The 22,804-nt window shown below is 42.0% G+C and overlaps 2 protein-coding genes across 4 annotated transcripts; both read right to left on the reverse strand.

Annotated features, from left to right (window-relative positions):
* Positions 1 to 13,040: 13,040 nt before the first annotated feature.
* On the reverse strand, positions 13,041 to 18,842 carry mmp21 (matrix metallopeptidase 21). Its single transcript, XM_030078341.1, has 7 exons — positions 18,703 to 18,842; positions 16,799 to 17,724; positions 15,874 to 16,013; positions 14,858 to 14,999; positions 14,478 to 14,735; positions 14,201 to 14,373; positions 13,041 to 13,346 (listed from the first exon to the last, which is right to left on the reverse strand). The coding sequence occupies exons 1-7, from the start codon at positions 18,840 to 18,842 to the stop codon at positions 13,041 to 13,043; spliced, it is 2,085 nt and encodes a 694-aa protein (XP_029934201.1).
* Positions 18,843 to 19,220: 378 nt separating this feature from the next.
* On the reverse strand, positions 19,221 to 22,754 carry uros (uroporphyrinogen III synthase). 3 transcript variants are annotated; one of them, XM_030077590.1, is made up of 11 exons: positions 22,704 to 22,754; positions 22,488 to 22,520; positions 21,910 to 21,993; positions 21,741 to 21,824; positions 21,542 to 21,638; positions 21,336 to 21,410; positions 20,772 to 20,846; positions 20,585 to 20,668; positions 20,383 to 20,468; positions 20,202 to 20,300; positions 19,221 to 19,640 (listed from the first exon to the last, which is right to left on the reverse strand). In XM_030077590.1, exons 3-11 carry the CDS (start codon positions 21,970 to 21,972, stop codon positions 19,518 to 19,520), a joined length of 786 nt encoding a protein of 261 aa, XP_029933450.1. In that variant the 5' UTR covers positions 21,973 to 21,993; positions 22,488 to 22,520; positions 22,704 to 22,754; the 3' UTR covers positions 19,221 to 19,517. The 3 variants fall into 3 exon arrangements, with proteins under 3 accessions (XP_029933450.1, XP_029933449.1, XP_029933452.1); XM_030077589.1 differs by lacking the exon at positions 22,704 to 22,754 and having other exon boundaries at positions 22,488 to 22,676; XM_030077592.1 differs by lacking the exons at positions 22,488 to 22,520; positions 22,704 to 22,754 and adding an exon at positions 22,283 to 22,400.
* Between the last annotated feature and the right edge of the window lie 50 nt (positions 22,755 to 22,804).

Here is a 22,804-nt window from a genome sequence, read left to right on the forward strand (position 1 = left end):
CTGGGGATTGGCTCTTTGCATTTTACACAAGGAGGAGAATCCTACATTCATCTTGTTTGTTTAATTGGATATGGCCTCTGGAAGAGGTTGCCCTCCAGAAAATGAGATGTGGCCCCTTTTCATTCCTGTAAGGTAAATATGTGTCACATTTGAATCCACACCTCACAGCAGCGCAGTTTACCTTGTCATCCTCTCCTCATTATCACAATAACCTTGTGATCTGGCCAATTTTTGAGCAGTAATGATGCATGATTTTCTGAGAGTAATTTTTATCTTGGCTGGGGAGATCCAGCTGCCAGGTATCAAAGAAGTCTTTGGCTGCCTTTAGCAGTGCACTCAAGCCACCCTCAGTCCACCACCAGCTTTCCTCACCTCCTCCCCCCACAGCCCTAAGACATCTTCCATGCATAATTAGGTAGAGTCCACAGAGAATCATACAGCAGGCTCTTTACTGAGCTAAGGAGTTTAAAGTTGCATTGCGTAGTGTTGTATTATTGCGTTTCTATGAGAGGCAGGCTCCTGCTGAAAGCCCTTGAATTTTTGGAGCCGGGCTGTGAGAGAGGCCCCACTGATCTCTGTCACAAGATCGGCCAGATTTGGCATTTGTCAAGCAGTGTTGGGACGTACGCTGCCCTGCTGTAATTTAAAACAATCTCTCTTTGAGTACATGGCAATGGGCTGAAGGGCTCAGCGTTGTCATATCAGAGTCAGTTGAATAATAAGTTACAGGCCAAAAAGAAGAAAAAAAAAAAGAAAAAGAAGAAGAAGAATGGTAAGAATGATGCCCTGGGCTGTGTCCCAGATTTGCTATGAATACATTCAAGGATAATTGTGCAGAGTGACTGGACCTCAGTGTTTATGAAGGCATATTAACGCCAAAGCCAAGACAGCCCAGACAGGAAGAATGTACAACAGAGCAACAGAGCGTCCGTCTGTATGAATGCGCTCTTCCCTCATTGTCCTCTCAGATAGGAGGATCATTACTGGCTGGACACATGCTCTGGCAGCCCAGCCTCATTATTATGCAGCAGTGGCCACAGGTTTAACAAAGAGAAATTTGTTTAGCATTTGTTTATCTGGAAGAGCAGAGACTGGCACGGCGGCACTGGCAGCGGTGGTGCTGATGCGGGACAAGGTGGGGGGAAACACTCAAGTAGTTGGCGGTCGCGAGCAATCCCCCCCCCCCCCTTTTCCCTCCCCACTCCCCACTTCCCATCCCCTCCCCCACTCATCACTACCACCATCACCACCATGCTGCTTTGCTCCCCACAGGTGCACTATATCTTCTACCTTGCACATCAAAGAGACAGCGGCAAAGTGAGACACTGAAACGCGGAGTGGCACATGGTTTCATCTTCAATTGTATCCTTTAAAGAGAAGATGTTGTATTATTCATCCCCGGAATATTTGGTTTTTATTCATGCGAGAAGCATTTGCATTTGGAAGGCCCCCTTTATCCATGACAAAATTCAGCCAGCAGTAGTTTTGGCTGATTGCATTTCCACAAAAAAAAAAAAAAAAAAAAAAAACCCAAACAAAAAAACAAACAAACCGAAAAAAAAAAAAAAAAAAAAGAACAACTACTGCTGCTAAAAAAATCCTAATTAGTTTGTATTCAGAGATACTTGAATCAGTTTTGGTGATTGTAATCAGGCTTGTGCAAACACATTAAATATGTCATGGCAAAAAAAAAAAAAAAAAAAAAAAAAAAAGTCAGTCTATGTAGGTTCTAAGAAGACTCCAGAGATTGTCTCAAACATGGGATTACAGCAAAATCCTTGAGGCATTTTATTGACTCTTTGCTTGAAAAACTCAAACTGAGTCATTCATGAGGTCTCAGCAGTGATGTGGCCTTGAGTAAAACAAATGTATGATAATTATCAACAAAATTATACCAGTCTGAGCTCGACCACGGTAAAACAAAATGCCAAGCGGATTTGACTTTCCCCAGAATAGTAGGTGTGGCAGCTCCGATTTATTGACTGGATTTTTTTTCCCTCCCCACAATGCAGGAGGTAGCAGGAGGTTGCAGGAAGAGGGTGGGGCGTCTGGCTCGTCCTTGACCTTCCTGTGAACCAAATATATCAGGGGTCTGTTGCTGAGGAGATTAAAATCATGCAACAATGGGACACCACGGGAGTGAAAAGGGCCCCGGTTCCCTAAATACACACAACACCAATCAGAAGCTGCCTGACAGTTTTGTCTGCGCACGGTGGTTTTCGTTAATCTTGCCATGCATGTAAGAGGCAGATTCTACGCCTGAGCTGCGACACACCTCCTTGCTTAGTTTCCTCTCAGGGCAACAAAGAGGGACAGCCTTGGCGTTTTTTTTTTTTTTTTTCTCTTGTAGGATTTATGGAGACTCTGGAGGAGATAAGAGATGTGAGTGTGTGTGCTCTGTATGTCGCTGAGGCACCAGAGCGTTGCACCATCAGAATGGACTGTGCTATCCTATCATACATCCAAGGAGTGGTGCACCCCTGTCTTATTACAGACAGCAGGTGCAGATGGTTAAAGGCAGGTGCTCTGTGAAAAAAAAAAAGAAAAAGAAGAAAAAGGAAAAAAAAAAAAAAAGAACAAGCACCTGGTCCCTCTGTTGTAGCAGGCTGGGGCTCCACTCACTATGATTAGCTTTGTTTCTCCAACAGAGCGCAGCGAGGAACAAGACCTACAACTTCATTAGGGCGGAGCACAGCAGCCCGTCTTTTGCTTTTGTCCTACACTTGACTGCACTAACTTAGAGGAGGACGGGTGGCTGTGGGCGAGCTGCCTCTCCTTTTTATTAGGAACCAGTGCACTCTCTCTCTCGCTCGCTGGAGTGCTGCCTCTTCGTGAGCGGGGAGCTATAATCTGATCTGCGCACTATTTCTACCAAGTCACGATGAGCGAGCCTTGAAAAAAAAAAAGCCTTTGCCAGGTTCCACAAAGACCTGCAGACCGAAGTGAGAGACCCCCAGAGCTGACCTGACAAGCAGCAATAAGCTCACTCCTACAAGCATTTGGCTGTGATTCAGACTCAGCATTGTGCCCCCCCCCCTCCCCTCCCCTCCTCCCCATGTGCTGTTAGATTGAATGTGCAGGCAGTTTGTCCGTGTGCTCTCTCTGCCCAGGCAAACCTGTGTAATTATCAACCCCTGCTTGCAGCACCTCCACTTCATTTTAGGGAGAACACTGCGGTGTTTCTTCAAGGACGAGCAAAGGAAATTAGTGCTAATAGTGTGTTTGTATTGTCAGGGCTCATATGCCCACAGATTTGCTTTATTCATGGCCTCACTTCATCTGCCAGCCAACCATTGAATAATTGAAGGAATTATCAGGCCAGGGGATCCAAAGCCCCTCAGAAATGTGTCATGCCCCTGAGCAAAGCCCACAGAAAAAAGGAATAGAGGGGCCTCTTGATTCAGTGCTGTGTGCCTACACCCATAAAACACAACCCACATGCAGTGTTCCACCTACATAAAAAGACACTCACAGACACACACATAAAGCACAAAGGTTGATGATGCCACCAATGGCAAGCTTTGACTGGCAGAATATCAATACCCCAAACAGTGGGAGCGCATACATGTCAGATAAATTTATGATTCTCTCCAAATGCTGCTCTCCTATTTTCCTCTGCATCAGAATGGATGTTTTTGATGTAGCCAGATTTCACCATGCAGTTTGGCTAGTGTCCCTCATACCTCCACAAAGAATGTGACTGACGCAACATTAATCTCTAAACAAAAAGACTGGCACAACTACTCCTCACAATTTCAGGGCTATGAGGTGGCAACGTCAGTCTTGATTTCTCACTGTTCCCTCACAAGCTGTTCCACTTTCTCTGAATTCTCATTTAGATCAAACAAAACACTTCAGAAAAGGAGGTGAAACGATACCGTTTAAATCCGTGGCACACATGCACACAGGGGACCTCCTTCTCATTTTCTAAACAGAAACTCGTGGCAAGAACTTTAAATTTGCCGTATTAAGGCGTGACCTACATGGGAGGAAGCCAAAGCCCAAACTCCAGCTCCCAGCAAGATTCCTGCCTATTCCTTATTCCAAAATGTAATGCATGAACATTAAGGAGGAGAGAGTTTCTCGTCTGGAAACATAATTCTCCTGTGGGCGGCGCATGCATCCCTTCCTGAAGCACAGGTTAGAGTACATACCACATCCTTCAAGGTGAAAAGCATGTAATAATGATTAGGATGATAATTCATGGCCCAAGGTTTTCACTGATGCACTATTTCATTTGGTATAAAAAAAAACCTTTACCGATGCCAGCCGGAGGTTGTAACATAATATAATCTCTCTGACACTGACATATGAAATACATTCCTTGGCTGGCATTCATGAATAATAGGAACTATTTGCAGAAGAACAACTCTGAGGTCTATTTTCAAATAGGCTTCAACTGCAGTGCTGTAAAACAACTATCCTGCAGCTGGCATTGAGAGGAAAGACGTGGCAAAAAAACATCTCCCGTAAAAATATATTCCTCACAATTCTTGATGGATACTCCGACCCAGACAGCTTTTTTAAAACATCACACATACCACAGCGAGGAAAGGAACCAGAAGCGCTAGACTTTTTCAAGCTGATTATGGTATTATGTGGCGCAAATAGAGACACGGGGAACACTGCGCATTGTTGTATTGATCTTGGCATTTATCACAAGACGAAAAATGTGTTGCACGACAGATTTTTCGAGCATAACAACCGTGTCAGAACATTGTCTAGCTCCCTCTGACCACGAGCTGGGGGTGAAAGTGGTGGTCATTCAGCTGTGTCCACTGTGAGTGTGAAAGGGTAGCCTATTCTCTGTGTGAGCTGGGGGGCCTTGTTAAGGGTGGCAAGCCAGGGGGAGAGCTCATGCAGACAGTTCAGAGAGAGTTGAAGCCCTCACAAGACCAGGAGAGGACAACATACCAGCCTTTTCCGCATGATTGCAGGCCGCGGCGCTTGCAGTTCCACTGTGGAGCCATCGGGACGTCATTTTTCTCCCCAAAAGATTACACATCAATTCATTTTTTAGCTCGTGTTGTCTTTTTCAAAAGCACCCAGATGGCTCATTGCTAAGTTATTGCTGCTCAGTGATGTGCGGTGTTCATAACAATCTAATAAAAGATACGAATTAAGAATAGGGTTTTTTTACAGTGTTATCAGCCAATATGCTTTGAGAAATGAGGAAAATTGTTATGATACATTTGTCCTCTAAATATGTTGCACAACTACGGCTGACTGCAAATTATAGTGATGTAGCTGACCTTATGACACATTTGATGCTGCCTTATTGGCCAAGTATCTTCCATGTTTAAATAGCAGCTTCCCATCATGCAAAGAGTCCACGGTGTTGTCGTCTTTCTAACGTGTGTTTGAAAAACCTGGACACACGGACAGACTGGCATGCAACACAAAGTGTGACACCCATCCCCCCAGCAAGGGACTGTTCATACCCGACCAACTTTCCCCTGAGTTCAACCCCATCTGTTCCTTTGGTGGAAAGGGAAGAGAGAGAGGAGGAGGAGGAGGAGGAGAATGGGGGAGGGTTGAGGTGAGGAGAAAATCAGGGTGGGATCTGGAGACAGCCGTAGGAGAGATGGAGGAGGAGGGCTAGGAAGGGGTGTGTGTGTGTGTGCGTCTGTGTGTGTGTGTGTGGTGTGTGTGTTTGTGTGGGGGGTGGGGGGGTTGTTCGGTGAGAGAAAAGCAGGAGGGACAGAGGGAGGGAGAGGGAAAGACAGACACCAAAGCCCAGCCACTTGATGAATTCCTAGTCTGGTGCTCCTGAATGTACAAGTAGTCTCTGAAGCAGGTGTGTTTCTTTTGCTCAGAGGAGGAGAATAAAAGGACCGCTGAGACGCAGATCATTTTATTGAGAGGCTATAATGATTTTTTTTTAAACAGCAATATGCCATACTTTGCACAAGGGCATTAAGATGCAGCCTTGTGATCACTCTCCAAGCAGAAACAGTCACTTGAAAATAAATAAAAGGACTCTATTGCTCTCGTGGAAGCACGAATTAATCAAAAGGCGGTCAGTGGTAGTAGTATTTTATGATTTCTTCCAGGCTTGTTTACCCGCAACACGGTCCAAGGTGTGTGACAGATATGAAAAGTTGTACGCGGCCCGAGCGCAAGATGTTTTTATCTTTTCGCCGCTCTACCCCGGCCCTGCGTCCGGCCTCCTTTACATTTCTCTTCTCCTTGACAAACGCTGCCATGGCACGTACGTTTCCTGTCACTTTCCCAGGCTCAAAATGGTGGAGGTGGCCAGGCAGCCCCTCTGTCACTTCTGTGTGGCCATGCGTGGGACAGCCTCCTCCCTCCCCCTGACCTGCAGCTGCCACTCAGTCTGACATCACCAGAAAACCCCTTGTTTTGTCTCCCAAGCCCCCGCCTTAGCCAAAGGTCAAGGTTCATTTTGCGGCGGGTGAGAGGGAGAGAGACCTTGTCATTCCTCTCCGACTGCCACATATGGAGATCTAACATGAAACAAATTAGTGGGCTGACTGTGTGTTGGTTGGGAGAATTGCTTGTGGTGTGACAAACATTTACACCCACACGATTTGTTTATCAGGTATTTAGTCGATAACTCAGTGCTGCATTATGCATGAGGCTACACAATACTTAATTACACTTGCATGATTTGGATGCCTTATTCAAATTAGGTCTGTTTGATACGTGGACGATTCTCAACAGAAGACGAGTAATTACTGTACGATTTCCATTCAGCATAGAGACTCCTGCTTACAAGTATAACCATGGGGGGATAACGGATATAAAGTCAAGGATACTTGTTCTATCATCGTTTCAGAGACTGTTTTTACTGCAGACTTACACCGTTCTCCGTCACACAAAGAGAGTTTCTTTTTCTCCATGGTATAATGACTGCATGAAAGCACGGGTTTGTGAATTCCAAATCCTATTTACCTCTCCCCAACATTAAAGATCCTCAGTGAGAGGCACTTTGCTCGAAACTATTTGATGATAAACCTTTTGAAATATTGATTTGAATGTGAAATTGAGAGGCAGTCAGTGGAGAAGGCATCAGTCAGTGTTTTTCTCTTTTAATCCTAACTTCTTTATCTGGGGGCATGAAGAGAAGCAGAGAGGGGAAGAAAGGGAGGGAGGGAGGGGGAGAGGGAGATGTGTGTGTGTGCACATCTGTGTGCGTGAGAGTGTGTAGATGTGTCTGAGTGTGAGCGTGTGCGCTGGTGTGTATATGTTTTTGCGAATGTGTGCATGCATGCATTTGTGTGTGTGTGTGTGCTCCCATGAGCGTGTGTGGTGTGTGTGTGTGTGTGTGTCTGTGTGTGTGTATGTCTTGCAGAGAGAGGTGAGAGACTGCTTGATTTTTGAACCACTGTAAACAAGCCAGAGCCTTGTTAACGATGCCACTCAAAGTTAATGCGCAAAACAACTTTCAACTCAAAATCCGCTTTTCAGGAAAGTCTGAATTCCATGCTGATTACTGTGGAATAAATGCTGATCCACACTCGCAGTATGGCAGTCGAATCTTTGGCAGCCCCTACAAATTTCCTTTCAGGCCCAGAGAAACATAGTATACAGCTAGTGTGGTAAATATATTTCCACAACCTGTCATTTCAGAAAAAAATAACCACATGTCAGCCTTTCCACCATGTTGAATAGGCCTCTGACAACAGGGGACACCTACAGTATGTGCACGGAATCCTTCCCTTTCTTATTCTGCTCTCACAGTACACCTGAGACATTCAACAGCCCAGAGAGATGCAGCACAAAAACACCCATGACAAAGATATCTAACAGCAGCCATGCACAGATACCAAGTCAAAATTACGCATAGCCCATTAAATAATGCCTGTTACATCATAATTGCATCAACAGGCGTTGATCCACAATATACTGCAGCTACCTTCAGATTTTCCTTCATTTTTTAAATAGTTAAAGCAGAAAAATATCACTCTCCCATGCGATATCCACATACCTCCGATTTGAGTAACACAAATAGACCAAACTGAGGCTGATGCCCATCAAGACACTGATCGTCACCAAATCTTCTTACATGCATTCTTTATAAGCAGTTTCTAGCAATCAGCCAGGCTTCAATGAGACATACACTGAGGGTCATAAACCTGGGAGAAAACAAGCAACTCAGCTGATAGCACTGGGCAACACAGTATAGAGATAGGTAAGTGTTGGTCCATGCATCTCTCCAAGGCTATTTGGACTAGTTCCATGTGTTGAGAATGCCCTCTGCTGGCTGCTTTTTCTGCAACATACAGAAATATGACACCATGATACATACAGGAGTATAACAACACTGTGTTCCTATGTAGCTGTAAAGGAAGCCTTATAATATATTTGAAATGACATTTTAATATAGCAGTTACACTTAACTGAGCTGTACGTGTGGCTACTATTACTAGGATTGTAACAGGGAGGGTGATAATGATAAGCCGCTGTCACACCTGTTAATCATTAGTGTGTATTGACATGCCGACGTGAAAGAGTTTGAGTCCACTTATTAGCCCTCTGTGGAGGACAAAGGCAGTTTTAGTAGCGTGCTCCTCTGACAGAGACTTTACGCTTTTGTGTCAGATGTGATCTTTTAACACTTCAGGGCGAGGCAACATGACTTCAGGGTCAAAACACGAGCCAAGATTCACTCACCTTCCACCCAACCTCTGTTACTGCTGCCAGCTCATGTACAGTGTGACAAAATAACTGCATTAGACCCCTTTGGATGACGAGACAAGGGCAGAATAAATGGAATAGAGTTTCAGCTGGTGGGGACGAAGGGCGTCGTCTCCTTCAGAGGGCTTGACTTGGTGAGTGGGGGCTGGAACGGGAGGCAATATCAAGGTACTAGGAAGTGGCATGAGGGAACGGGATGCAGGAAGCCATTCCATCCTCATGAGCCCTCTCCATGGCAACTGATCAATACTGTTGAAGTAATGTAATTGTTTATTTCTTTTCCTGAGTCTGTCTTTGCTGCGCCGAGGTAACCACTTCACTCACTCTGTTTTTACAAGAGGCTGGTACTGGATGTTATTCTCACAATGAACTGCTTTTTTTTTTTTTTACAATGAGGATTACAATATGTGCTGTGAAAGAAATATAATGTACAGTTTTTACTAGACTGACTTTCAATCACTCACGAGTGTATGGTAAATGAAAATGCTTCAACATCCTTCCCTCACACAAGATCTGACTCAGAGAGCACTGTTATCATTTTCTCTCACAAGGGAAAGCTTGGAATAATATTCTTCATTGTGTGAATGTTCTCTTTCTATTAACACACTGAAAGCAATATTATACTAGGCCTTGCTGTGTTTTTCTTCTTAATTCAACCCCAGAGACTGGTGATGGGCCAACAGGGTTACCCTTGAAAGGCTTGAGCTGGCTGACAAGAATCTCGAGAGTACATTTAAATGCAACCCGCCTTCTACGTGCAGCAGTTTGTTGAACTAACCCCTTGGCACTGAGCACAGACACACACACACACACACACACACACATGCACACACACACGTCTACACACACACAGATTATGACACACAGTTTAAATGATAGTAAGAGTGATTTATTCCTGAATTTTATGCTCTTCCACACAGCTCTGAGATAGAAATGAGGCAACAGCACCTCAAAGTTATTTCCACATCTCGGCAGGGTTTGGGGATTTTGTTATATTAATGTGCTGCAGGAGTTTTCGTCCCATTCTCCTGTTTCTCAAGTGCCTCCCATGTGGATTCCTGAGCCGCGACACGGAAGGTTTTTCTAACTCTCTGGGGCTGCTGTGGCTCGGGCTCCATCAGCGTGACTGATCTCATTTATCCCAGTCTCATCCAAGAGGCCCGTGGTGTAGGAACCGGAGCTCCAGCAGCAGCATTGTTTGTGCAACAGCACAGATCATTGGGCTGTGCAGTAATATGGTGGTAGCTGGAGACACGCATTTCTGAATAACAGTATGCATTTATGATTCCTGTGTATGGGGAGCTGCAGGGTGCCTGAGATGCATGGCGCTTCATAATGGGAAACACAAATACTGTAGATCACAGGCCTTCACTGCATCTTAATTTATCAATAATTCCTGCTGAGATGTCGACCACCCAGCAATGTACCATAGTGACAAACATATGCTTTATAACACAAGCAGCTTCATAACCAGTGGCATAATTTCATGACTTCTCTTGAACTGATTATAAATAAGACACCATCTAATATTCTGCTAATCCCAAATTTCAGCGTGACAAATTTGCAAGTGGACTTTTATTGACCCACGAAGCTAGAAATTATAACCACTTCTTGTTGTTCACTCAAATCCCAGATATACCTTGAAAATTACAAAGCCTCGTAGAATATAGACTCAGGAAAACAAGTGCACGTCTTCAAAAGATTAATAAGGGTATTTATTTGTATGCTGGTAATGCCTTGACAGAAAGAGAGACTCATTCAGTAAATGTGTGAGCAGACTCATCACAATTTTCCCCTGACATCCTTTTCTGTAGCTCCACTTACCATGACATTTTGTTACTTTGCTTGTAATTGATTTCTACTTCAATTTATTAATATAGCCTATGGAGTGCCTGGAGCACAACGCCTGTTATCTGGGGCCCACCAGGAGCTTAATCTCCTAAGATGAGCTGAATTAATAGGAGAGTGCTCAAGTAACATATTGATTACTGAATCAATGTCTGTTTCTTTACACCATGCTCAAATGATTAGGGTAAAATGGAACAGCGTTAAGAAATAAGACCCGTCCCTTGTTCAATCTCTTCGCTTCGATCTAAATTTCAATAGGTTTCTTTTCTGATTAATATAATGTGTAAGTTTTTTCCACCCAGCCTTTTATAGGGAGAAGGAATTCAAAGAAACACATCACTGGATTTTCCACCGCCTCCCGGCTTTATTTACAAAGCCTTTTCTTTTTCTTTCGCTTTCTTTTTTCATTCAAATCAGTGAATGTAGCCCAAAAGCTTGGATTGTAAGGGACAAATTTCAACAAGTAAGAGATTGATGGGTATTTTTTGGGGAGCAGTGTCATCATTTCCAAAGCATATTGCATTTTTTTTCTTGCCTGAGAGGCAGCTGTGGGTTTGAGTTTCTGCAGGTGATTCAGAGGGAAATGATAGTTTCATACATTGGGTGCAGATGTGCTCTCTGGATTCTGGCTACAGTCAAGCCAATAAGAGGATAAGGCCATGGGGCCCACATTCACACTTCAATCCTCATCATGGGGCCACAAGTGGGTCTGGCAATCATTTTGTTTCCTTTCCAGTAACATATTGCACACCAAACCTTTACGAAAAGAGAGATAACTGAAAATCAGTCATCAGCTGGCTGTGCTCATGTCGCTTACTGCGGAGCGGGAATGCATTCCAGAGCGTTATTTTAATGTGTACAATAGCTTGAATGATATATTGTGCCTAAACCATCAAAAATACTAGTGCTGATTTTCAAAACATTCCCAAATGTCATCGGATGATTAAGTATCATTTCTGTTGGATCATTTCTGTTGTTTCTCCGGTAGGGAGAGGAAAAACATTTCAACACCCGGAGTGTTACTATAACATAAATGATCCGATATGCTGTGTGTCTTGGAGAGCTCAGACCTTCCTGTTCTTCACTAGTGGTGATAGGAGATCCCTGTTGGCAGGGCTCAGGCACTGACAATGATTATGCTGATTTTTATTCTGAATTTGTTGTAACTCAATGTGAGATGGGATCGCCTGATACAAGCCTGTAGGCTACTGTGGACTGGAAACTTAAGTAATATGATTATCTGGACAGTAATAAGCAGTATTTTTACTGCCTGTATTCTCAGCACTATAATGCAAGAATTTTTAAAAGTGAATCATATCCCAAAAAGGCCATTCTAACAGATTTTCTTGTGCTACTGATGTCAAACTATTGCACCAAAAAACTGCATATGAGTCAGCAATAGGCAAGTTTCTCTTTATAATTACCCAGTTTTGTTGCATACACAATTATATCTAATCCTGCAAACAGGTTTGCAGATTTCTCAACAATTACCAGTTTCCTCAAAAATTAGAGGTTTGCTTTATCTAGACTAGTGATGCTAAAAGAGTATGGGCTTATGTCTAGTTTCATGTGTTGCCTTGGAGACTGAAATCATTCCATATTCCACAATGTAAAGCTACAACTTTTGCAATACCATTATGTCAGTTTTTTTTTCCATATGCAAAATGTAATATTGTTATATTGTATTGTAATATTTTTTTTCTATTTGCATGCATAACCATTCTGATATAGTACCCAGTCTCACATAACCACATCAGCATTTAGAGAAAGCAACTCAACAAAACTCATTTCTAGAAATTGTTGGTATGAACTGACTCTTCTCTGTGAATAAAACTAGGCTTCTGGCCTGCTGTTGGACTACAGTACATCTCTACTGTATAAATGGTAAGAAATATATGTGCTCATAAAGTGATTTTCTGCTGCAAAATACTTCCACCATTTTGGACAGGAGGGGCCTGAAAGGAGCTCAAAAAGTGAAAACAAAACAAATGTGTGCTGTTGTTGTGCATCCCTCAGAAAAAAAAATTCAACTTTGTGTTGCTGCTCAAAATCATGTGGTTTTCTAGTTTCTATCGACTCCATTCAGTTTGAAGCAGTGCACTGCCAGTGAAGTTCTTCTTCTCGAGACAGGGAAGGGGTTTGTGGTTGGTTGATGTATCACACTCACAGACCAGCAAATATCACTACATGTGTACAATTCTGAACTAATCATTTCAGTCAGTCAGTGATTTGCACTAATGAGGATTGCTTCAATACCCTTTGCAACTATGAGAGAGAGAGAAAGACTTGTCAGACACATTAATTGATAAGACATTTACCTGAACATAAGTTAACAACAGTATTTTAATTTGTTTTTGCCCTTTAGATCCTCAAATTAACTTGATACAGTAAGGTAAAGAGCATAACAAAAGATTATATTCACAGTAACACCATGTCAGCACAGATCAGCTGGACAAATTCACATATGTTTATGACAGATGAATCAGTGTCCCACATCAGCACAAATCAGTGGGGCATGATAAATCCCTGCCTCAGCGGGTTACTCTCAGGGCAGTGGGATGAACATTGCAGATGTCAAACCAGTGCTGGTCCACCTCCTTGTGTGGCAGCAGGCCATTGCGTGGCAGGAAGGGCCGGCGCCAGCGATCACGGCTGCCCACCACCTGCCAGAAGCGTGTGCCCTTGAGTAGAAAGATGGCATTGTGGGTATAGGAGAAGTAGGCAGCGTCGATGTTGCCATCTGGATGGTCTCCACTCACCACTGGAGGGAAAACATCTCTAATGTTTTTGGGGAAGCCTCTTGCCAAGCTGTTGGCTTCCACATCAAACGCATACACCTGTTTGAACAGATAGCTGTTTAGAAAAGTCATGTTTACAGAAAAACAACCGATTCAGTCTCGCAATCTAACAAATCACTAACAATGTCAAGTGTGTACTCAGATTGTGTTTGCATGAAAATACATTCCCTCTAAAGGCTAAGCAAAGATTAATTAAGTTGGACTGACACTGATTCTCTCAGAAACATAAAACATTAAAAAGGGTATTGCCAATAACCTCACAATACAATACACATCGCAATGCATGGGTCATGATACAGTATGTATCATATTGTGATATTCTGCTGAACTGATAGAAAATTCATAGATCTTCAAATGCAACCTGCTGAAAAACACCTGTGTAGACGAACAAAATATACAACATATCACACGATACACAAAGTGGCAACCTTACTCAAAGCAGTTTTATTCAAAATTCCCCTTCCAATTTATTCAACCAGAATCAACACAACACCCTTGCTTGGCACAGTTCACTCAAATGTAAATGTCATGACATCATTAAAAATGAACTGCATAAACAGGCTACAGAATCAATAAAGTATTGCAAAAAATTACATCCCGATATTCAGATCGGGATCAATTTTTTTGCACTGTTATATTAAAAAGTCCAAGTCAACATCAATTGACTACTACATTCAAAATGTCCCTCCATGACATTTTAGATAACTGTACCTGTCTGCAGAGTGATTAGATTTTCAAAACCATCCCAGGAAATAGCAGATATAATTATGTTTAACTTCTTTACTTGGGGTTGTTGGCCTCTTAGACACCCCCAAAATCCAGTTGCCCCAATCTAACGCCCTCTTAAAAACACAAGGTGCCTCCTACGTAGCGAATAAAGATGCTGTTCTTACGCGAGTGCCTTTGAAGAAGTAGATGTGTGCGTCCCTCCTGTCATAAAGAGCTGTGTCAATGGGACTGGGCACCCCTGGGAAACCCTCAGAGATGAGCTTGGGGTAGCGGTGTCCCTCCGGGTCCTGTCGAAACACCAGGTCATTGTCACTGTCGTACCTCCAGAACTGAGTACCTGTTCACAAACCAAACAATCACAGCTATTTTATGAAAACCACTGCCTTGTTGAACTGTTACAAATATGTATATTCCCATGTATGTGCACGTAATTATGATCACCCTTGAAAAAGTAGACAGCATCCCTTTTCCTGGACCACACGTGCACATGAGCATCCACCCCATCTCCGGGAATCCCACGCCAGCCGATCTGCAGGGCAACCGGATCTCCATAACGCGTTCGGTTGTTCCTGTTCTCATATAGCCAGTACCAGCCGTCTCGCAGGAAATAGGTGTTGAAGCGGATGACCACCTCTCCGTAGGGCGTTCTCTCCTTTCTGAGCCAGTCAAACACAGTGCTGAACCGGCCCTTACACCCCCCTGGGGATGAAAAACACACCCACAGTCAGGATAAAACTGCAAAAAAACTGGACATTGCTCTGTGTGTGTTTCTGCCAGACAGTGTGTGCATGTGTCCAGTAGATGGTGCTTTATTCATTTACCATAAAGCTGCTGTACTGCCTTCCTGTCCATCCAGTCCATCTCAAAGCCAGACTCTTGGGGCAGATAGCTGGGATGCATGATGGAGCCAGCTCTGTATATGTGAGGCAGGCCCAACACATGGCCGATCTCATGCACTGCCACCTGGTAGATGCCAGATGTTACACTCACAGAGCTATGACTGCACACGTCATAATAACCATCATTAATAAAGGGTATATTGATAGTTAATTAGAGAAAAGATAATTAATAATGCTAACTTTTTACACAGTGAACTATTTGTTAACAGTTTATTGTTGCAGACATTGTGTCATTTTATACACTATATTAGGTATTTGTGAATGATTACCAATTATTTACAAACTTTTAAGAAATCACTGGTAATACATCTACAAACATTACATAGATAGATGGACCAGATATATTATAGCACTTTATTAATGGGTAAAAATTGATTATTGACTGTCTATAAACAGTATTTGTATGGCTATTATACAGTTGGATTTTTTTTTCTAACTTACAACTTCTGACGGTCTGTTTTGTCTTGAACCCTGCAATCACCACTTGTGGCTTTATTCATTAACTAATTATTATAAGCAGTATTATGTAGTTACAACTTTATAACAGCCATCAAAATAATGTTCATTGATGTTGCAAAGTATTTATCAACCATTTAACAAGGTCTTACAATCATCAGCTGCAACTTTATAATAGCAATCCAAATACTATAGACAGTCTATAAACCAATTATTACACATTAACATAAACAAAGTGTTGTAAAATGTCTGGTCCATCTAATGTGTGCAAGAATAATCTGTTAATAAATAGTCTACTGTGTTATTAGTAAAGACTATTAATTATCATTTCATTGTTTGCTAACTGCAAAACAACTATTTCAGTTACTTAAAGTCAATTAACTATCAATTTGCCATTTATAAATGATGGTTATTATACAGTTTTAATGTACTGCTGATGGATTTTGCACGTCATTATCTGAGGATTCCTTCGTCATGCTTACTTTGAGGAGGCTGATCCCACTTCCAGCATTGGGTGCTGTAAAATGTTCATCGTCGTCAAAGTGTATGTCTCCCAGGAACCATGCATGGGCAAACTCCTGACCAGTGCCATCAAACCTCTGGTTACATCCCAGGTGTCTCCCTGTGTGATAGAAACAGCAAAGACATAGTGTTGTCGCCATTCATTTTCATAAAACAACACAAACTGCATGCTGCATTGCACATCACTTGTCATGAGGTCAGAGTATAAGTGGTGAAACAGTGAAATTAGTCACTTATTCTTCAACTAAGACAGGCAAAGCATCAGTGTTCCCATACCAGTTGTAATAGGGAACCGTAATGGAGGCTATTACAGCTGCACTATGCAAGATTTTAGCATTAAATCTTTGTCAATTGTTCTCAAAGAGAAGCTGTATGATTTAATTCTTTCATTTCACTTTGATTGATGCACCTTGGCGGAGCAAAAATGCTGCGACAGATTTTTTTTAATTCCCTCAAGTACCCGTTGTAAAATGTGGAGTGAGTATTTATTGTGAGAGAGTAAGCCAGTGAGTTAATGACCACATAAAACACTGTACTTCACAAGGATCTATCTCCCATATTAAATGTTAAAACCTTACTTTTCTTAAAATAAATGAGAAAATGTGTCACTGGAGTGAGATAATTTTACTAATTCACTTGTTTCATTGCAAATCAAGCTGAGAAAAGGAGTCATTATTTTGGGGAAAAGGGTGCAGTAATAAGCTGTATAATTGAAAGTCTCCTTTTTTTTATATATACATAAAAACACTGAAACACTGAGACAAGGGAAATAATGTCACTGGATTAGCATTTTTTTTTCAGTTGGTCATGAAGGAGATTTTAGATATAATGGCTAGATAGATGAAATAAATCCCTTATGAACTTTTTTAACACAATAAGACCAACCTGTGCCAAAACCAAGCCTGATGTCAATGTCCTCCAGTGGGGAACGCGTGTCTTCCACAAACTCCAGTGGAGACACCTCACTCCACATCCTGAAGGCCAGCCTGAAGATGTACCTCTGGTCCTCAATAGTCAGCTGACTGCTGTAGCCCTCACCTATCAGCCTCCATCTCAGCACTTTCTTAGAAAAAGCCATGTAGCCCCCCTCACTCAGATCTCTCCTCTGCCGGCTTTTGGACAGACGTGAGGCGAGATGGCGTTTCCTTAGCTGCACCACATCACTCTGATGCGTCTCCACATCCACCGTCTGACTGTCCGTGCTGTTATCCTGAGAGCTGTTTGCAGAAGTGAAGTTCAAACTGGGATCAAATATGTGAAAGTCGTCCGTGAAATTCAAGCTGGTCTCATTGGAGATGTCTGTGAGGACGCTGTTGGTGTCGTTAAAAGTGAATATGTTCTCATCTCCAGAGACGTTTTCAGCAGCAAAAGAAGTGTCACTGATTATGTTGCTCTCCGTGTTGTTCCTGACAGTCCCATTAAAAGTGGCGCTGGGTGTGTTTTCATCATCTGAGTTAGTACTGTTTGATAAGCTGTTCTCAAGTGCTGCAGGGGCGTTGAGCTCTGCTTCCTTGTCAGGGACTCCACATCTCGGTTTGTTCATAGCCATCTTGGTGGCATCATCAAACACACCGGTGACAGGCAGGCCTGATACCCTCTGAAACTCTTTGAGCGCTGAAATGAACGCCTGGCTCTCATATGAACTGTTGTGCTCATCCTGCCTGTCATCTTTAGTATTCCTTGAGTGAGCCGCTGAGGCCCCCTCCTGGATGCTGCCCTGGAAGTCATCTCCCATGAAGTCGTCGTAAAACCAAGTGTCTGAATCTTCAAACTGGGTCTCCTCCCAGTTCACTGGACTGATGAAACCATATCTGGAGAGAAATATCTAACAATGACATGGTTTAAATTACATGTAGTGACCATAATTTACAATAAAATGTTTGAAAGCAATCAATAGATGTAAGTGTAGTGTAAAACAATAAAAGTCACATTTTATTCAGTGTCCGATGTTAATATTCAACTTTGTATCAGATCATAAACACACTTGAGTCAATAGATTATCAGTTGACTTTTAACTTTGTTTTGTATAAGTTCATCTTAACTTCATATCATATCACTTCATATCACTAACTTAGATCAGTTGTGTTTGGATCAAGTTTAAAATTATTTGTGTGGATATGTACATCTGTTCAAGAAAGAAATATTACTATATTAGCACTGAATTCTGTGCTTGACAATATTTCCAAATAGAAAAAGTTTTTTTTTTTTTTTTTTTTTTTAAATCACTGATGGCTGACTTTAGTCAAGCTTTTATCTCTCCGTTTTAACTTTCACTTGACTCCTTTTTGAAAATGAAATTCATACTTTAACTCCACTACATTTCCCCTGACTGCCTTCATTACTTGTTACAAAATATTAGGGCTGAGCCGCTGGATCTATCATGAATGATGTATTTTTTCGAACAACTGGACTATTGGCCAACTAGTATGGACCCAGTATCCATGATCAGAAAGGAGCAGCTAGTAAGAATTCATGCTCTATGTGGGTGAGGAAACACTTTCACTGTGCTGTTTTTATTGTGATATGGATCCCCTGGGTCTGAAATAAAGGGATAACTAACTAACTAACTAACTAACTAACTAATTATTTTGGTCTGCTTTTTTTAAATACAGTAGTTGGCTTTCAATAAATATCTGAGCAACAAAAAGGGTCAGATACTGAGCTGGTCCTCAGCTGAATTTTAACACTAGACCTTCCAAATGAAGTGTGTTGCATTACATAACCATGGTCACTCCATTTAAAGATACACCAATAAGAAAGGTATAAAATGCTTTACCTCTGCTGTGTGCCTGTCAGTTATAAGCCCAGCTCGGTGGGAGGCGGGGATTTGCACATCAGAATGATCCCGTTGGTGGAAAAGTTTCTCTGCATCAGCTGAACTAATGCTCGTCCAAACCAGGAAAACTATCAGCTGGATTAAAGTCAGCATCGTGGCGTTGGTTCACCTCTGAGGCTAAAAACAGGTAAGATTACAGCAAAGAGGAAGCCACGCTGCTTTATAGGCAAATCCTGAGGATCTCCACTCCCCTCTCAAGGTGCGACTCTCTGGCAGTAGCCCACTTTCCACATTCTGGTGTGAAAGGTAAACCTATTTCAATGTCTGTGATTGCTGAATTTGACTGAATTGGGTGGGAGTGTCATAAATGCTCTGCTGGCCATGAAAGGATGCTTGTTGACTTAGAGAGAGAGGTGAGCTCCTTCACTTTCATCTGTGCAATAAGAGTGGTTCAGACCTGCCAACACCTGGTTTAAAGAGGCCACATGCATCACTTATTGTTTTATGGTGAATAAACACTGACCAAACCTCCCGCGTCAACTCACTGCATGAGATTTATTTCCAAAAATAAACTGTACATTAGCTTTCTCAAACAAGCTCAACATAAATATGCCACCAAATGGATTTACATTCATTTAAAACATTCACATCTTGGAAAATGCCTTGCCAAATACAAGCAAAACCAAAGCAATTGTGTAATTTCACAGTGCAAAACAAACACAAAGGTAGTAACAAAAGCCAGGAAATTAAAACGCAGATAAAATATGAATAGACGGTGCAGAATATACTGAGACAAAGCAGACAGTGGATGGATTTGATAATGTTCTGCTACTGTAGAGCCTTAGCTATCGCTGCTGCCAGGTGTTCAGCTGTTGGCTTCTGTGCGGCGCAGCTGACACACAGACCTTCTGCTGTCATAGCTTCTTCTGTAGTAGGTCCTATTGCTGCAAACTGGAAATAAAATCAAGTAAAAGTTCGTTTTTGAGGCATTGAAAATTAGGGAAGTCATAAGTATTGGCTGATATTGGCTTTAAAATGAAATATCGCTAATGGATGAAAATGAAAATTTCTGCAGATATGACATGCCGATACATGAAATAGGTCAAACGTTCCCTGGTTGTGGTTGCTGTCAGGATTTTCTCATGCAGAGCATCACCTAAGCCAGTTTGAACAGGATGAATCTTACAGTTTTGACTGAAAGAAAATGTTACATAAAATATATATGGCATGTTTTACATAACTTAAGAAGTTTTTGCCCAGTGAACGAGTAGATTTTGAAAAGCGCTATATTTTAATTCTGCATATGCCAGTGGGCTTTCACAATAAGAGCAGGCATAATAATAAAATGTTAATTCCACTGCAGGAGAGACTTGACGTTCTCTGCAATCAGCCAAAAGAGTAGTAAAATATCGGCATATCAGATATTGGATCAGCAAAAAATCCAATATTGTGCATCCCAACTGAAAACCTGGAATTGTTTTTCCCGTTTGCTCAGTTTTGAGGAGGCTATACCTTTATCTGAGTGAGCTGATCACCCGACAGCCTTCGCACCACTTCAAGGCAAAACTTCACTCCTGATGGACTGAAGAAAGCTACGCTGGCTGGGGTGCCCTGCGAATGCGCACAAGAAAATGAGTAGAGCATTGCAAAACAAACAGGATAAATGTACTTGTTCACAGAAGTGAGGTAATACCTGCTCTTTGAAGAAGTTCTTTAGATTCTTCTCCAGATCTGGATGTTCAGCCGTTTGATAGACAGTCAGCGTCTCGAGGGGCACTCCTGGAAACAAAGAAATGGATCCCCACAATGATAAAGGTAGCACAATTACTATTTTATAATTAGCGTTACCCCTGTGGGAGTTTTGTCACCTTGAGTTTTAATCTTCAGGTGCTTACCATTTTCCCTCAAAGCCGTGGGCAAAACCTCTCTTTTGATCGAGCCACAGGGGAAGAAAAGCGGTAAAATATTTGTGTCCTCTCCTAGGATAAAAAAAATTAAGTTATAAGGTCACATTAGTTATAAGCCCGATAATAGACTTCCTGTTAAACAAAACTGTATTTGAGGATAAAAGTTGTGGCATACGTTCAAGGATGAGACGTGACAGAACTTCTGCTGTGCCGGTGTCCTCGCCCAGAGGATTCAGACCTAGATTTCGTACTTTAGAGGAAAAAGCAGTACATGAGAAGAATTTATATAAACAAGACATCCTGTTATGAGAAAATCATCATTTTTTTGTAACAAGGGTGTAAAATAATTAAACAAATCACTAAGAAGGTAATAAAAAATGGTAACAGAGGGCTGTTTGTCAGCCCATGCCGGGACGACAGACAGTAAAACACACATGCCAAAAGGCTGCACCTGCTCTTTCTCTAAAGACCAGATACATTTGCTGTGTATCAAGTATTTGCTGTGTATCAAGTGGCAGCAAACTGTCACTTGTGTACAGGCCATTTCCAGGTGACTGAGGATGGTAACATCACTTCACACATATATATGGCCTCCAGGTGCCAGCCACACTTTCTGCTGCAATTAGCATTAACATGAGAGAAGGTCTGACAGGAGCACAGTGCACACATAACTCCAATTTAAGGAGATATTATGAAAGAGATATTATGTAAATGTTTTCAAAATAAGACAAGGACTCACCTAATGCTGCAGTGGCCTTCCCAACCACATAAATGGATTTGGCGTTCCATTTCTCTTTAATGGAATTGTTCCATTCTGAATAAATAATTGGGAAAAAACAACATTCAACTGAATTACAGTCAATCAGTGAAGGATATTTGACAAGACATGTGCTCAAGCCATATTTTTCATATATTAAAACCACCACACCATCTGGAACTTCTCACCTTCCCTTCTCTCTTCTGCCTCTAAGCACATCTTTGCAGCCTCCACTGCTCTTGGACTGGTAAAAATGAGACCTCCGTGTTTGTCGGGCTGGAAAAGCTGAGATGAGATTACATTTTAAACCACATACTTACGAATGATGATGAATTATCCATGCACACGATTTGCAGATGCATTTAATTCCGTGGAGGCAGAATTTACCTTATCTGACAAGGTGTTCAGCGACACGAACTTGAAAGACAACACAGGGATTAGGGTTGCTTTGTGTCCATGTGACGCCAACTCCTGTGGAGCCAATATATATTTAAAAAACTCGCAATAGATAGTGCTTACTTTTAGATACAGCCACAAAAGAAGACCGAGCCTCTACCTTGATGTAAGGATCAGGTCCAGAGTCTCCATCTCTTGGCTCTTTCAGAAGTAGCACATGCATCTTGATGAGGGTTTTAATCCACTAGGAGAGCAAAACAGAGCAAAGCAGATGAGGAAAGCATACAAAGTCAAAAATATAACTCGGGGCTTCAGATGAGTAAATGCCTTGAGAGGACAGAGGGTGTGAGAGCAGACTAAACTACACCCTATAACTGTCATATGCAACCTGCTGATAACAATGCTGCTGAGTCATGATTAACACTTATGTGTCTCAGAAATGCTGATTGAACCCAAATCCTAAGTACTATAGCCAGGTGACCAAACAGGGCGCAGGAATGGTTGATGACTTCTTGCGGAGTCCTATTGTTTACCTAATGAAAGGCACACAGGCAAATGACAGCTAGGTAGTCATTGAAGGGAGCTGCAGCATTTCGTCCTATTCGTTCCCTTTAAAATATACACTGTTCACCAAACTCAACGGTGTGAAGTGAACTAGCTATCATACCTCCGATATGCAACGCTATAATCTACAAAATGTGGCGAATAAAGAGAAAATATTATTCATAAATACTGCACCTTGAGCTTTTCTTACAGCTGACTGCATAGCGACTGTGGCTACGATCAAGCAGGGGAGAAAAAACACTGGCAATTTTGCTAATAAGCTACAAATCACATTATATAAAATTGGCTCAAAAATTATGGAGAATTTACACAAAAAATGATTATATGCGTTATTTAAAAACGTATTTTACAATGAAATGGTTATTTTTGTATATGTTAAATTAATGTCACCCCTTTTAGCGGAATGGTTTGTTCTATTTGGTGGCCGGGAAATAAGCCGACATTGCGGCTACGGACGTCACCGTCGAACGCGTAGTGATATACAGTTGGAG

Source organism: Myripristis murdjan, chromosome 19 (assembly GCF_902150065.1).
Source record: "Myripristis murdjan chromosome 19, fMyrMur1.1, whole genome shotgun sequence".
NCBI lineage: Eukaryota > Metazoa > Chordata > Actinopteri > Holocentriformes > Holocentridae > Myripristis > Myripristis murdjan.

Coding starts and splice junctions, on each gene's coding strand:
- mmp21 (XM_030078341.1), bottom strand. CDS start 18,842: ATGCTGACTTTAATCCAGCTGATAGTTTTCCTGGTTTGGACGAGCATT. Junction 17,725..18,702: donor GCTGGGCTTATAACTGACAG/GCACACAGCAGA, acceptor ATTTCTCTCCAG/ATATGGTTTCATCAGTCCAG. Junction 15,000..15,873: donor GTGGGATCAGCCTCCTCAAA/GTAAGCATGACG, acceptor GGCATCTACCAG/GTGGCAGTGCATGAGATCGG.
- uros (XM_030077590.1), bottom strand. CDS start 21,972: ATGCATGTGCTACTTCTGAAAGAGCCAAGAGATGGAGACTCTGGACCT. Junction 21,825..21,909: donor GACCTGATCCTTACATCAAG/GTAGAGGCTCGG, acceptor TTGGCTCCACAG/GAGTTGGCGTCACATGGACA. Junction 19,641..20,201: donor ATCAGCTCACTCAGATAAAG/GTATAGCCTCCT, acceptor TTTTATTTCCAG/TTTGCAGCAATAGGACCTAC.